At 42.2% G+C, this 16,441-nt stretch overlaps 1 protein-coding gene across 14 annotated transcripts in view; it reads left to right on the top strand.

Annotated features, from left to right (window-relative positions):
• Nucleotides 1-16,441, top strand: part of ULK4 (unc-51 like kinase 4) — a 651,508-nt gene that overhangs the window by 412,079 nt on the left and 222,988 nt on the right. For 13 of the 14 annotated variants that reach the window (XM_078151680.1, XM_020987361.2, XM_078151694.1 and 10 more), the window contains one exon: nucleotides 15,583-15,749. In XM_078151680.1, coding sequence (XP_078007806.1) covers nucleotides 15,583-15,749 — 167 coding nt within the window. Of the gene's footprint in view, nucleotides 1-15,582; nucleotides 15,750-16,441 lie in introns of those variants that run through there. The other variant, XM_020987364.2, reaches the window with a different exon arrangement.

The raw sequence follows: 16,441 nt of genomic DNA, 5'->3' as shown, positions 1-16,441 counted from the left end.
AAGTGAGAGATGGACAGCCCGTGATCAGAAGGCAAGAGAGTGAAAAGTACATGATGTGTTAAGGGCACAGGACAACCCGGTTTGGCTGAAGCAGACAGCGTGTGGAAGGAAGCATTAGAAAGTAAGGCAAGAGAAAGAAAATGGTTACCAATTCTGAAGGGTCTGGAAGGCCAGGCAAAGACGATAGCAAGTAGGAGCCATTCCAGATTTCTGAGCAGACGTATGGCATGACGAAAATGTGAATAAGGAAGGTTAGTCTGGTGGTTTCGTGATGAATGGATGAGAAAGGAAAAGAACAGAGGCAGAAGAATTGGTTGCAGTGGTCCAGTGAGGTATTAAGAAAGGCCTGTGCTAGGCTAGTAACAGTAGGAAGGTGGATTGGGGTAAATGCAAGGAGGAGGTAGAGTAGACGGAACTTTCTGCTTAGATATAAAAAGTAAGAGATGAGAGACTCAGAGAGAGTATGGGAGTTTCACGTTTATGAGTGAAAAACAAGTTATTTATCCATTTCGTTGGCTGGTCCAGATAATACTTATTAAAATATCAGATCTTCTACGATTGTACCAGTGACTTCAGTAGCTCCTGAGGCATGATGCTGTAAAATGAACTGTCTGATTGTTTTGTGATAGTAATTGTGGAATTGATTGAGATTTTTCAAAATGGTCTAGAATTGGAAAACAGTATTTTCTTCATCTATCCTAAGAGAGCATATGACATTTTTTTTTAAAAGGAAGTACAGAGACATCCTTTGTGAAACAGAAATGTACATGAATACTAAACTTTCCTTTTGCCACTTTCATTTTCCCATGTGGTAGTATGGTGCATAGGGAGCAGTGGATCTGGAACCCAAGAACCCTAGATTCAGGTTCCAGCTCTGCCTCTTATTAGCTCTGTAACTATGCAGCAGTCACTTAAACCTCTGGGCCTCAGTTTGCTCATCTGTTTCACGGGAATCATAATGCTTTCCATTGCCCATCTCTTAGGGTTATTGTGAAAAATAATAAACACTTGCAACCATTCAATGATATTTAAGTGTGATATTGGTAATATTTTATGGGTGGTTGCTGACATTTATTATTGTTATTTCTGCCACATAAGACTATCTTAAAGTCACTGAGGGCTTTTCTAAAACTGAGATTTCTCAGTCATTATTTTCAGCCCAAAGACTCCTGAGCTACAGAATGGAGCAATTAGCTCTGGCAACTTGCCTTAAGGCCATTTAAATGACTGCATTGAACTGAAAAAAGTGACAGTTGGTGACCAGTATTTAACAGGGTTTCCAAAGGCTAGAACTACTTAGATCTGAATTTAATATATTTTTGAAGGGTGGGGGCAGGATAAGAGTAGAAGCCCCAATTTTAGATCTGGCCTTTCACAGATTCAGCTAAAAGGAAGGTGAGGCAAAGGTAGGAATGTGGTTTAATTTTTCTGGCAGATAATGAAGGATTATACTCTGTATTATGGCATTAAAATGTCATTTTCTTTAGAGGAAATGCTGGCTTTAAATTAAGACTCCAAACTTGCACTGGAGAGCCTCACAATGTCCTTGTTGGGATCTTCCTACTTCTCTAAGTTAAAATGGTTCTGGGAAAGTGTTGATGACAGTTTCCTAATCTCACAGGGATGAGATAATACTCAAAGACTTATTGGATTTTTGACCCTGATTCATCAGTTTCCCACTCTAGGATTTTTCAGTCTAGGTGTATCCTACAATTGCTTATGTTTAGATGAAATCACCAAGGAGCCTGCCCTGTGAACATTTTTTTTTTAAATCAGAATATCCTGCTGTTCTCATGCTTTACATGGAGGCCTCTTAGACTACAAGCTGTTTGGGTATGACAGGCTGTGATTTGTGAATATTAGATAAACAGAAGCCAATTTGTTCCAAGGGTGAAGTGTGCCCTGTGATATGGCCACACTATAACTCAATAGCCACATGATTTTTTTTAATCACCTTTCTGGAAACCCTAAATTTAGTATCAGGGCCATTGCAATTGACATCGGTTGTATCATTGCTGCTGCTGGGCGCTGTTCATATGCCCATGTTCCCCCGTCTCTGAAAAGGAGAAAGGGAATAGAAGACTTCCCCCTGGTGTAGCTGCTGCTGGGATTGCTCCTTCTACCCACTATTGCCAGAGTGACCCTCTCTACCCTCACCTCACCTCGCCTCGCCAAGACAGGAAAAAGATGATCTGGGTAGGAGTGAGGTCTGCTTCACCATCCTCCTTTCAGTTTGCTTCCTAGCTCCTGCTCCAAACACTGCCTCACTGCTTCCTCCAGCCCTGGGTGTCTAAAGAGCGTTGGTTGTACTTGTATATGGTTTGAGGGCTGCCAGAGGGACACAGCTGCCCCCCGATTTCAGTGTTTGGCAGCTATGATGAAATAGCAGGAGCTTTGGGTTCAGAGTCAGAGGACCTGATTAGAATCCTGGCTCGTTCTTAACCTCTTGGGACTTCAGTTTCCTCATCTGTAAGATGATAGGATTGGATTCAAAGATCCTTATTATATTTGAAGTCCCATCTGGCTCTAAATCCTATGATCCAATGAAAGGTCTCTGAGAATCATAGAACTATAGAACCTTCAGGGAAGTGGCTTTCAAGATCATGAGAAATTCTAATTGAATGAATGAACGAACGATTTTCTCAAATTCCCCTCATTTTACAGATGAGGGAACTGAGGAGTGGAGAGGGTAAGTCATTTGGCATGTAGTTAATGGCCGAGCTTGGACGATGGGCCAGACCTCATGGGTCCCAGGTCATTGTTGTCGATCACGATACCATTAAGTAGAGCACAGTCAGTAAGAGGTGTTGAAAAGTTGTTATTTTACTTACTTACATTTAAGTGTGTGTGTGTGTATGTGCAGGCATTTGGATTATTCAATTCCTTTGTCATTCCTTTCAATTGTTTAATCCACTTACTACCCGTCATTGGCTGATTGTGCCAGATCGCCTCCTTTGTCAGATCATGTTAAGGGAGGAATTGCCCCTTATGTGGCATAGGAGGTAAAGATGATGCTTCAGACATTTATCAGGAAGTGACTTTCAGTGGCTTGGCAGGCAGGCAGGTAGGTAGCTAGATAATCAATGAACTTTTATTAAGTACCTGCTATGTTCTGAGTATAATGCTAAACAAGGTGAAAGATAGTCCTTGCTTTCAAGGAGCTCACAAGCTAAGCATTTACTAAATACCTTCATAGGCCTGTTGTTCAGTTGTTTCAATCAAGTCTGACTCTTTGTGACCCCATTTGGGGTTTTCTTGGCAAAGACACTACAGTGGTTTGCCTCTCCCTTCTCCAGCTCATTTTACAGATGAGGAAACTGGGGCATACAGGGTGAAGTTACTTGCCCAGGATCACACACTTAGTAAGTGTCTGTGGCTGGATTTAAACTCAGTATTTCCAGAGTCCAGGCCCAGTGCTGCTTCTACTGCACCACCTAGCTGGCCCTGGCACTTTGATAACCACTAGTGATACAAAATTAAACTATACAAAAATAAGCTCCCTCTTGGAGTTTCCATTCTAATAGAGAAAGACAATTGTAAAGAGGTGCTAGAAAGTGGGGGGGTGGAGGGATGGGGGTGGCGCTAGTGAATGGGAAGTAAGATTGAGGCCTGGTTGTAAGAAAGGTAAAGCCAAAGCCGACCACTTTGGGTAGTTCCATGGTCTGAGTTCAAGGTTTCAGTGGACAGCAGGTATAGATGATGGCTGGAGTGGAGGTGGCCTGGGTTGGAGCTGGTGGCCGTGAAGCGAGGTAGAAGTTTGGTTCTGGGCAGCATAAGGGCCCCCTGAGAGCAGAATCTTGAGTATTTTGTCTAAAGTTCATTGGAAAACAGACTCTCTTCACCCGAATACTCCTACAAACAAAAGCTGTGGAAACATCTGGGCCCTTGACCTGTGCCCCCACAGGAAGTGAAGAAGACTCCAGTGTAACATTAATTTGGGGCTTACATCCAGGGTGGTCCTCTTGAACCCCTCTGAAGGGAAGAGCCCAGCCAAGGATGCTGCTGTGAGAGCAGGAATGACCCTATATGTCATCTTGGACAAATCAAGGTCAGACCCCTGATCCAAGTGGCAGGCTCACAAGAAGCAGCTCTGGATGCTGTGACTGATTCTGCCTGAATACCTCTTGCCACTCTGTTACCTTACCAACAGTGGTTAAAATCGCTTGCCAGGCAAATTGTTGCAGCCATTTTGGGCAGTCTAAATATAGCTCAACCTGCCTCCTGTGATGGTGCTCCCAGTGATAGTACCTCCTAGAGTAAACTAAGGAAATGGTGATGAAATGACAAGAACTTTGGCTCCTTGACTGGACAGAATCACCTGGCCACTAGAAAGTCCTTTCTTCATTTGGGTCCACATTGTCTGCTTCCAAAATCACATGCTCAGTAATAGCCCATTACTGTCTTTATCACCCATGCTTCTGCATAAAACCTTTCCCCAAGAATATCAAAACACTTTATTAACTTCCATTAAGCTTTTCAATGCACCTGTGAGTCAAGTTATAGTTTCAGTTTTCCATTTTAAAGAAAATGTTAGCAATAGTATGAATAGGAAATATACTTTATCGTTTATAATGCCATCTCCAACACTGTTAGATTATAGTTACAGGGCATGATGGTGTGAAGGTTTGGGTACACAGCAAAGCTTCTTGGGTCTTATTTTTCCTGTCATATGGAACGGTCTTTGTGTTATTTTTGCAATAGAAGCAGCCACAATTGTTAGAGTGGAAGTTCTGCGCGCTTTGGAAGAAAGAGTTCAGTGCTACGATGGATCGAGTGCTGGACGTGGAGTCAGGAAGACCTGAGCCTCAATCTGGCCTCAGACTCTTGTAACTGTGTGACCCTGGGCTAGTCACTTAAACATTTAAACCCCTGCCTCCCTCATCTATAAAATGGAGATAATATTGCTTACCTCCCAGGGTGGTTGTGACAATGAAATGCCCTGTGTTTGTAAATGACTTTTCAGATCTTAACATCATATGTAAATGATAGCTATAAGTATTATTATTGCTATCGATTAATCAATAAGCATTTATTAAATGCCTGCTATGTGCCAGGTGCTATGCTGAATGGAGAGGATACAAAAGCTTATAGTCTAATGATATGATTAGGATGATAATGTCAAATGACTGAGAGAGACCACCACTCCTGGAATCTAATCCCAGCTTACTCTGCCAATTTTTTTCTGAAAGACTTCAGCAATGCCAGCTTTACCTTTCTGTATTTATATTCAGTAATTTCTTTGTAATTGAAAAATCTTGTTTTAACATAGCTACATAGAAACACACAAACCCCAAGATACGTGTCCGAGGGCTTAGAACAGATAGTAAATGTAACTCTGCTATCTGGTGCTCTCCCATTTGTCGACAGAAAGGCAAGCTATGCATTCTGACTTTAAGTGGAGAGTGCCCATGACCTCAGTGGCATTTAGCCCGAGTTTTGTTGCTGTGTAATGTTCTCATTTACATAGTTCTAGTAATTGGTGCTTTCAGATCTGTATTCTTCCCTCTGCCGAACTTCATTTGGAGACTCAGTGATTTCCAAGGGCCCTTCCAAGGCCAACATTCTATTGTTCTCCACTCCAGGCTCACCAGTATCCCTCACCTTTTCCACCCCCCACACCTTTGCTTAAGGTCTCCTCTATGCGTAAGCTGTCTCCCTTCTATCCTGCCATGGGTGGGTCATTGTGGAGGGAGTACTAGACTTGGAGCAAAAAGGCCTGTGTTCAAATCCTGCCTTTGATATTTCTTGGCTTTTTGACCTTGGACTTAACATCTCTGAGTCTCAGTTTTCTCATCAGTAAAATGAGGGATGGACTGGAGCTTTTAGTATTTTGGCAACATGACTTGGATTCGTTATGCATTTGATTTTTAATTAATTTTTGATCATTGTACATTCAGAAACCTTTGCTGCCAGATTTTTGGAGTTGCACCTCGCAGTTTAAGAGACTCTGGACTACATGAACTCTGTGGTCCCTTCTAGCTATAGTGCTGCGATCCAGGGGTGCTTATTCACTCAGTCAGTAAGCATTTATAAAGCACCTACTGTGTGCCAGACGCTGTCTGGCCATACAAAAACAAGGGCAAAAGGCAGCCCCTGTCTTCAAGGAGCTCCCAGTCTAGTAAGAGAGAGAACATTCAAACAACTAAGTGTCAACAAGTGATACACCGGATAAATGGAAAACGGTCATCAAAGGGAAGGCACTGGAACCAAAAGGGCTTGGGACAGGCTTCCTGAAAAAGGGAGATGGAGATTGCTGAGGCAGAAAAGAGTGCTTGAGGCAGGGAAGATGCAGTGTGCGCCCAGCCAGAAAAGTGATCAAAGAAGATTGTGTCTTGCAGCCCCCCGGTCCACTTACCTGTGTGCTTTCACAAAGCACCCTCAATTCCAGAACAACTCTTCCCCTCCCCTCTCCTGTTCTCTTTGCTTATCGCCTCCGGATGACTTGATATCCCAGGCATTTTGGGAGCCACGCTTGTTCCCTTCCCCCATTCCACAAAATTGTATTTAAACCATGCCTTTGACCTGGCTAACTGCCGTTGCCTTCTGGGGGAAGCAGGGTCTGTGGCCCATGCTGTGTCTCCCATGTGGAGTAGAACCCATTAGGGCTCTGCCTCACGGGTAGCAGGTCTTATTGGGTGCTTCACCCGAATTAATGCCTTTCTTTAACTAGGAGACTGTCCAAGCAAATCCTTTCAGGACACTAGGACCCAACAGGTCTGTTCCTTACCAGAGATGAGGAGGGAGCTCATTCCAGTCATGGGGGTGGGCCAGAGAAAATGCCCAGTGCCACCAATGGAGGGTCTTGTTTAAAGAACAGCCAGGAGGCCAGTGCCAATGGATTCAGCAGTGCCATGGTGGCTGTAAGATGTTTGATGACTGGAAAAGCAGGTAGGGGCTGGGGTACAAAGGGCTTACCAAAGGGATCTCATCTGTTCCATGACGTGTTTCTTGATCATCCAAGCGGGGTGTGGCCAGGACTCCTACCGCACTTACTGTCTGCACAACCTAGAGGGTGCTTATCAAAGACTGCCTTGAATTTGAGTTTCTTGTGCATGTTTCTTATCTCCCAAGCAGACCTGAATAGCCAGGATGGGATTATTTTTAATTCAGTTAAGCACTTACAGTGTGCAAGGCTTTATGCTTAGGCCTTTACATTTCTTTGTATCTTCTGTATTGCCTAGAACAGAGCTTTTTCATAACATTGCATTTATTTAGAACTTTAACATTTACAAGATCTTTCCACCTAATATGCTTGTAAAGTCGAGCTTTTTTGTTTCTTTGTTTGGTTTGGCCTGGATTAGCCCTATGATTCCATTAATGGGGCTTACTCCCAGTGTGCAAACTCCCTTCATCGATTCATGGACAATTCTTCTGCAACTTTGGGACAACAAAATTCAATGCCTTATTCATGAACAGATGCCCAGTATGTGTCAGAGACAGGAACTAAATTTAAATCTTCATGACATCAAGGCCAGTGCTCTATTTTCAGCACTAGATTGCCTCTTATTTCCTAAGTAATGCAAATATTATTTTTTTCAGATAAGATAAGGGAGATTAAATGATTTGCTTCAGGTCATACAACTAGCCAGTGTCAGCCTAGGCATTAAAATACAGGTCTTTTTTACTTGAAGACCAATGTTTGGTTTGGTTTTGTTTTTTAGTGTATTTTCCCAAACTACCTCTCATGCTTGCTTCTCATACTGAATGAAATCACTGAGCATGGGAAATTCTGATTATGGCTATCAACTCTTTCTTCTTAAGTGGGTAATCTCAGGACTCTTTAACTAGCATTTTGAGATTCTTCTTAACCTGATGACATCTTATCCATATAACCTCTTTAAGAAGGCATGTAGAGAAGGGAGAAGCAAGGCCAGGCAACAATAGATGAACATAAGAGAGTAGACCAGTCCCCTAAGAGCCCTGTAAGGAGCACTAGTGGTCAGAACCAGCTGAGGCTGGAGAGGGAAGCAGAGGCCAGCAGAAAGGGGCGTTTCCTTGGCTCTGTTGGATGGAAACTGATCAAAGGAAGGAAAGGACTTGTGCTTGGGATGGATGGAGTATTGATAACTGCAACAGAGAGGAGACGACTGCTCAGTCCTCCTTTCATTTCCCTTTTCTTTGCAAAGGAGATTGAACTTTACACTGGGATGTCAACACAAAAAAACGATTAAGAGGATGCTGATGCCCAAGAGAAGTAAGGAGATATAGTGAGGGGAAGGTAGGAAAGGGAAGGGAACCAGCGTTTAGTAAGCTCCTGCTACGCCGGGCACTGTGCTAAGCTCTTTCACAAAAATTGTCTCATTGAATCCTTACAACAACCCTAGGAAGTAGGTGCCATTATTTTCCCCCTTTTACAGTTGAGGAAAACAAACAAAGGCAAACAAAGCTTAAGTGACAGCCCAGGGTTGCACAGCCTATAAATATCTAATGCCCAATTTGAACTTAGGTGTCCCGGCCTCCAGGTCAGGTGCTCCATCCACTGCACCTCTTAGGTGCTCTAAGAGAACACTTAGTTTCCACCTTATTGAATTCAGGTCACCTGATCCATATGAACTACATCTTCACATACTAAAAAAAAAAAAAGTTAGTGTATGTGTTTGTGGAGCCATTGTCAGTGATATTTGAATGAGCCTGGAAAATGGGAGCAATTCTACAAGAATTCTACAAGAAGAGTTTCTTCAACTGTAAAAGTGGGAAAATAATAGCACCTACCTCTCAAGGTTGTTGGGAGGATCAAATGAAACGTGTTTGTAAAGCATTTTGCAAACCTTAAAATACGATATAAATGCTAATTATTCTTATTTTCAAAAAAGAAAAGAAATTTTCCAACTCTAGGCCAGCGAGCTTGCCTTCAGTTACATTAGATGTTTCATAAACACTTGTTGAATGAAACATAAAAGAATAAAGGCTTCTCGCCATACTCTGTCTCCCACTGACTGGTAAGTAGCTGATGTGGGAGTGAGGACTGGGAATCAGCCAACTGCCCCAGATCAAGTGGTAGCTGTCAGGGTTAAGAATATGATGCTACTTTTTTTTTTCCACTTTCCTGTGTCTTCACTCTCTTTATCCCTTGCTATTTACTTCCCAGGAAGTATGACATTTCAAGATATTACCAGCCACTGTTTTTAATATTACTGATCAAAATCATAGACCAAAATGGAAGGCACAAAATTCATCTTTTAGGTGAGCAGGAAGTAATGTTTCATCAAAATTTTTATTTCCTCAATCAACATCCATCCCTTTTCACTTGTATTCTCAGGGATAATGTTTAAGATTTGTTTACATAACTATCCTAAACTACTCTACTCGAGTTATTTCTGAGTTATCAAGATGTTAGAATCCCCAGTGCATAGGAACCTATTCTTCTTCTTGTAGTTGTCTTCCAGAATTCTACCTTTGAATTGGTTTTACCCAACACTTTTATCTCTTGAAGTGTGAAATCCGACCTTGTCTTTGGGCATGTGCAAAGAAACACGTTTACGTGGCTATAGAATTGAGGGGCTCCCCATTGCATTTCCTTTTAGCCAGAGAGTGACATTACAACATTCTAGAGCATGTCTAGTATAAACTATATACTTGGAAAAGTAAGGGCGATTATTTTCTATTCTCTCTGGACCCAAGTGATTATGTGATTTTGTGCTAATCATATAAGAACCTTGGTACCATTCTGGTCATGAGGTTGGTGCATTTTGCTTGTGCTGTATGTACATTTCTGTGTATATACATATATACATACATATACATATGAATATAAATCTATATACTAAATTTTCTCAGGATATTTGTGCAAAAGGATGTGTTTTGATTTACATGCTTAAATTATTCAAATTTTTTTGGGGGGGAAGGAACAGAAAAATTAAAGAGCTGCTTTATAAAATAAAACATGAGCTTCTCTCATGTTTAGGAAATTCCAGGCCTATAATCTACTTGCTTTTCTCAGGCACTAGTATCTCATTTGGACTTAGCACCAGGCATTACAAACATTTTGATGATTCATTTCAACAAGCAGTTCTTACTATGTGCAAGGCATTGTACCATTGTTGGGATAAAGATAAAAGGCAAAGTAACTCCTCCCCACAAGGGAGTGTAATGTGTACACAGGTAAGGAAGGGTGAGGGCTAATAACTAAGGGCTGCCCATGGTAGAGAGGACTGAGTTTGACCTTCACAGAAGCGAAGGATTCTGAGTTTTGAAAGAAGCTTCAGATGCTGTGAGGTGGAGAGAAACAGGGACACATTCTGAGCAAACACACAGAGAGGAGAGGGACTGCTGAGTCTGGGGCATGGTGAGCAGGCCAATTGGGTTGGGCCATAGAGCTCATGATGGAGAATCAACCTGCAAAGGTAGATTGGAGCCACATTACTAAAGGCTTTAATACCAGGTAGAAAAGTGGGAACTACTAGAGCTTTTTGAAGAGGAGTGACAGGATTAGGCCCATGCCAGGCAGCTGGCAGCTGTGTGGAGGATGGGTTGGAGAGGAGGGACACTGGGAAGCCATTGCAAGTCCAGAGAAGAAGTGATGGCAGCCTGAGCGGATGGATGTGGTATACATTCTGGATGACTTGACCTCTCTCAGTTCTTAATTCTGTGGTGCTGTGATAAGCCTACACTATAAAAAATTATCTGTGTGCAGTTTTATAACCTCTTAGTAGTACCACTTTATACTTTCTCCCCTTTGAAGAATATTTGAGCCATGTGGCTCCAAATTTTGTTTTTCTTCTTAAGAAAATACATAGGAAATACAGTAGGAAAAGTTAAGGCTTGAGTCAGAGGACCAGGTCCAAACCGTGCTTAATTGCTTACTACCCATCTGAGAGCAGACAAGTCACTTATCCTTCGTGGCCTTGATTTTCTCATCTATAACAAGAGGGCCATTGACCAGATGATCTCAGAGTTTTCTCCCAGCTCAAAAGCTACAGCCAGCATTTTTGTGGTGATAGTATAGCAGACAAGCTCCTCGTGAGAAAAGACTGTTTCTTTTTTGTCTTGATCTCCTCGATGCCCCGCACGATGCCTGGCACATAGTAAGCTCTTACTAAATGCTTGTTGATCAGTTTCAGCTTTAGCCGCAGATAAGCCTCCTTCCAATTTTCATTTTTATTTTCTTTAAATCCAGAATGGTTTTCTCAGCGCTCATCTGCCAAGTATAGAAAGTAAATTTGGCACTTTGTTCTTACCCTGTACAAATCTCCATCCTTGGCTTCAGTGTGAGAAAACAAAGGTACCTGGTATCCTATCCCCTTCCTTTCCTATTAGATGAGGATATATTTCACCAGTCCTGAGTGACTGGGCATGTGGAAGCGGAATCAGGCCCTTTCCTCCTGGTCATTCCCCTCATATAAAAACAAAATGTGTGTCTTTTAACGTGGAAAGAAATCCCTCTGAATCTGTGATTACAGGGTCCCACTTTGATCCCTGGATTAGAGTTTGCTGCCAAAACCAAGGATTTCCTAGTTCTAACTATGCCTATCCTGCCTTTTTTCTACCTTCTCTGAGCTGAGCCTACCCTAGTGCCCTCCCTCTGAAATTGCCTCCTATTTACACTGTGGTACATTATCTTGTATGGACGGTTTTGGTGTGTTGTCAAATGAGTCCCTTGAGCTCAGGGACAGATTTGTCCTTTCTTTGTGTCCCCCATGCTTAGTGCAGTGCCCCGGGCAAACAGCAGGTGCTTAATAAATGCTTCTTAACTGATGCCAGCTCTACTGTTGATAACTGATATAGAAGTCTGGCGTGCCAGCTGATCGGGATCAAGATAATAATATGAGTAAATCATGGTATAACCTAGTACTCTCCCCCTTACAACAATTCGGTGAGTATTATTGCAATATTCCAAGGATCCACAGTTTCACTGGAGTGCATTTTCAATGTATATTGTTTGTTAGATTGTAGATAGCTTCCAACTGTAGGGTGTAGCTCAAAGGCCCTTCTCCCTAGCTCTGAGAGAGTATCCTGGCTTATGCCTGTTTTGTGCTTGAGTGAGGAAGAGTGGCCTTGGAGAGTCTATCAGAAATTCACGAGGTCCTAGACTTCCTCACACTACAAAGGCAAACAAGGTGGCCTCTGACGCTCTGCTCCGCTCCTTTGGCTCTATTTTTCCTAAGGGTGATCCCTCCAACAGATTGCTCTGGATGGCTATGTCTAGTAACATCTGTATCACTTGCCAATGTGAACCATATTCCATGCCAAGTTCACAGCCCACTTGTCTACTCTTCTTCATTTAATCTTTTTTTTTTTTTAATTTGTGGCTAGCTCCTTATTAACCCTTGAATAGAGGAAAGGTTCTAGCTTGTACCAGTTGTTCGGAGTGCATGAAAGACTGTGGTCAGTCACGTTCTCAGTTTGTTTGTCCTGTCACCTTCTCCATCCATCCAAGAGAGGCCTCTGAATGCTGGTAGATTTCATATCCAGATTTTGGTTGATTTCATCAGAAAACATGTAGACTAACTCATTCAACTTGACATGACCACAGGTGTTAGTGGTTAAATTTTGGGTGACGTAGAGCTTTGCAGGCTGTTAGTAATGATACAGTCTCCCCTTTATTGTACTATTTAGCTAGGTTTACTAAAATTTATTCTGGTGAAATGATCATCAACTTGGTTTCTAGTAGACCTGCAGTTATAACCGGGAGTGGGAGAGGTATTGCTTACTAGTGACATTACATAAATACACACCATGTCAATATCAGTTATAATAACATTAATACTAATGGTTATGATGGTGATGATAATAGCCATGGTTTTGCGTTTGCAAAGAGCGTTGCAAACATTATCTCATTTTATTCTGACAATAAACCTTGGAAATAGGTGCTGTCATTAACCCATTTTACAGATGAAGAAACTGAGGTTGAAAGGTTACATGACTTGTCCAGGGTCGCACAGCTATTAAGTGTCTAAGGCAGGATTGGAACTCTGATCTTCCTGATTCTACGTCGAGTGCTGTATCTACTGCACAATTAGCTTGCTTATATTTCATCCAGTTCACTAATGACATAAGTGTACAGTATGTTAAGAATCATGGCATCTCTAAGGTTAACTTTCCATGGGGTCTGTAACTACACTTATTTTAAGAAAGAGCTGTGTAATGGGGCACAGTACCTAGAACTGAGAAGAGCCTGTACACATTAACATTTTACTTTTCCTGGAGCCCCTCAGAAGTATTTCAAAATAACTTTTTTTGTATGTGATTATATGTGATTTAGTTAAATAGGAAAAGAAAATAATCCTTGGAATTTTTTTTTGGATTAACAAAGTATGATTTCTGCTTCCTTCCACCCCCCTCCCTCGCCCATGCCCTCTTTTCCTTCCCTTCTTTCTTCATTAATACTAATTCATTGCTTAATAATGCATTGTCTCTGAGCTTTTCAGTCACCAGACTAATCCTAGCAGGCTTGTGAGATTGGAGATGGGCAGAAAGTGAAGACTGTTAGCTTACGACCATCTTGCTGTTTTACTCGTCAGAGCCACCACTGAGTTTCTGAATGCCACATTGCCAAATCTGGGGGCCTTTTCTCAGGCTTCACTGCTTGGCCTCTCGGCAGCATGTTAATTGCCCCCTACTCCCTGAAACTCTCCCTCCATTTCTCCTAAAGGCCTCCATTAACACAGAGCTATCACTAGCAAGCTGTCAGACTCCATAGGGTTCTTCTCTTTTTCTTTCATCTTTTAACATTTCACTGGAACCATGATCTCATCAATGTCGGTATTCCTTCCAATGGTAGAGATCACATGCTCCCATAAATTCCCTGAAGAGGATCTTCCAGATGTACTTACTGGGACCCTTCATGAGGTCTTTTAACATTTTAGTTAGTTACCAATGCAGTATTTGAGCTGTGCATCTGTTACTTGCTCTTGTCACATGACCAACCCACCTCCTTTTCTAATCTTACATTTTCTGGGTGCATCTTCACGCAACTCATAGGCTTCTAGGTTATCATTGATAGCCTACTTATGCCCTCTATCCATCTCTCCTTTGCCTTTGGGTCACTTTTGTGTCAGAGAGCAGATGGGGATCACTGAAAGTATCACACATTTTCCCATGCAATCTAACCCGTTCTCTTCTTCCTGCTATCCTCCGGGCTCAGCTCCTAGTCCAGTTGCAGTGCTTGTCCAAGAAAGAGGTGCTAAAAGACAGAGTAGACTGTCCATCCAACTGCACGTCATCCTTGGGGCAGTCGGCATTGTTTTTCTACTTTTCCACTTCATTTTTCCAGTTTGGATCATTAAGCCAATCTTATGACTGGTCATATATCTTACTGAGAAGAACCTGTCGTGTTCTCAGGCTTCCTTCACAACCAGGGGCATCTGGAGGGCATCACCATTAGTAAGGAATCCCTCTTCCATTTTGAATTGGCACAGTATATGACTGTACTAAAGGCTCGGTTTATATTTCTTCCTTTGTGCCTTTCCTTTATCATAATGACAGTAACACACATTTATATAGCACTTGGCAGAAACTACTCCATATTCCTTATGTGGTTTGATCCTTACAACAACCCAGTGAAATAGAGTGCAAGTATCATTATTACCATTTTGCAGGTGATTAAAAAAAAGTGAGGACTAGGGAAGGTAATTAACTTGCCAAAAGTCACACTGTAAGTAGCCCCACCAGGCTTTCCTGCTCCTCATCCCTTCTCATTGTAGATCTCCCCAAGACTCAGTGTTCCATCCTCTGCTCTTTGTTTACTCACTGTCTCTGAGAATTCACTCTGTCACAGCTTCAGGGATGGCCTCTGTGTGGATACCTCTTAGATCTATACTGCCAATCCTCACCTCCCTCCCAAACTCCAGCCCAAATTTCCAGTTAGTCTACTGGACATTTCACCCTTGGAATGCTCTGTTTTCACCTCCAGTTCAACATATTGAAAACCAAGGTGATCACTCTCCTAAAATTGATTTCCTATCCTGACTTCCCTATTTCTGTCAATGCTATAATTAGTATAATTATTATTCTGTTTTACTCAGGTTTGAGCCTTAGACTAATCTTGCAGTTTTCCTTATTTCCTTTGCTTAATTTGGTGACTGATTATCACCATCTCTGCTGTTGATTCCTGTTTCAAAATGCTCTTCTCCTTTTCATTTCTGTTGCCATTATACTAATGTCCTACTGTAGGTCCTCAGTGGCTCACAACAATTTCAGTAGACTCCTGGCTGGTCTCCTTCTCACCAATCTCCTAGTTCCTGCCCCCTATTCATCTAGCAATCTTTATAAAATCCTGCTTTTGCCGTGCTACATTCCTCTGCTTTCAAACCTAAAAATCCTCGTTGTTACTAAAAGAGTAAAATCTGGCGTCTGGAATTCCATGCCTTTTCCAAGCTGCCTTCCCCCCTACTTTACTGATCTTACCTCTTACCTTTCCCTTCTGTAATCCTTCCACTTAACACATTTTCCCCAGAACATACCTTGTGTTTCTGCTTCTGCCCCTGCCCTTTCTCCTTCCTCCACAATGAAAGAGGTGACCATCCCATTTCTAATTCCAGGCATGCAGCATTCTGGTGACATTCTCTCCACGGCTTCTCTGGCATCATTCCTCATGGATGACATGTGTCTATATCTATTTAATTTTCCCATTTTTTCCCTCAGGGTTGGTCCAGCACATATGCAACCTTTTAATTGAAACCTCAGCCTTGTACCTGGACATGGACAATAAAAACAACATCAAGACTGCCAATGCTTTGCTGTTTTCCCTGCTTGACATTCTGCACTGCATGCTCATCCACACGTCTACCATTGTTCGGATGACGCTACAGGTAATCAGCGAGGGCAGAGCATCAGCCAATCCCCTTTCTCCTTTTCTTTTTCTTCTTTTTGCATCTTATTTTAAAATGTACTTAATTAAAAGGTTCTGAAGAGAAAGAAAGAATAGGATTCTATTAGGTGGCCTCCATCAGGAACAGAAAACCTGACTATGTGATTTCTAAGGGAAGTGGAAGAGGCAGAAGGGTAGGGAGACCTTTTGACCATGGATGACCCACCGTTAGCCCCTAACTATCCCACCCTGGAACAGAACAGCCAACTTAGATCCAGCTCAGGACTGGCCTGGAACCCCAGCCTCTGGGAGGAATCAGAGTATTTGCCTCCCCATTCTTCCCACATAGATATTGCCCCATTGACCTCCTACACATAGGACGTGCACTCAGAGTTGATTTGCTAGAAGCAATAGTTTGTCATTAATTGATCTATGTACTCTCTCACTTGCTTCCTCTTGTGACCATAGGCATGAAATTTTGATTTAGAGATTAGGGCAATCTGGCTATGAAACAGAAATGCAGCTGATTGGCCCATCTGGGGGATCAAAACTGTGACCTTTGACAATTAGCAACATATGATCAAATTTTTCAGAGGGACCTCAGTGATTAACTAGTCTAGACTTGCATGCTCAAACTGACAGCACTAATTGCCCAGTGATATTAATTTTTTAAAAGCATTTTCTGTGTTTTGG

Source organism: Phascolarctos cinereus, unplaced genomic scaffold, assembly GCF_003287225.1.
Source record: "Phascolarctos cinereus isolate Bilbo 61053 unplaced genomic scaffold, phaCin_HiC Scaffold_1;HRSCAF=81, whole genome shotgun sequence".
In the NCBI taxonomy this organism is placed as follows: Eukaryota; Metazoa; Chordata; class Mammalia; order Diprotodontia; family Phascolarctidae; genus Phascolarctos; species Phascolarctos cinereus.
The sequence above is the reverse complement of the archived record's forward strand: the minus strand, read 5'-3'. Positions and strand labels throughout refer to the sequence as shown.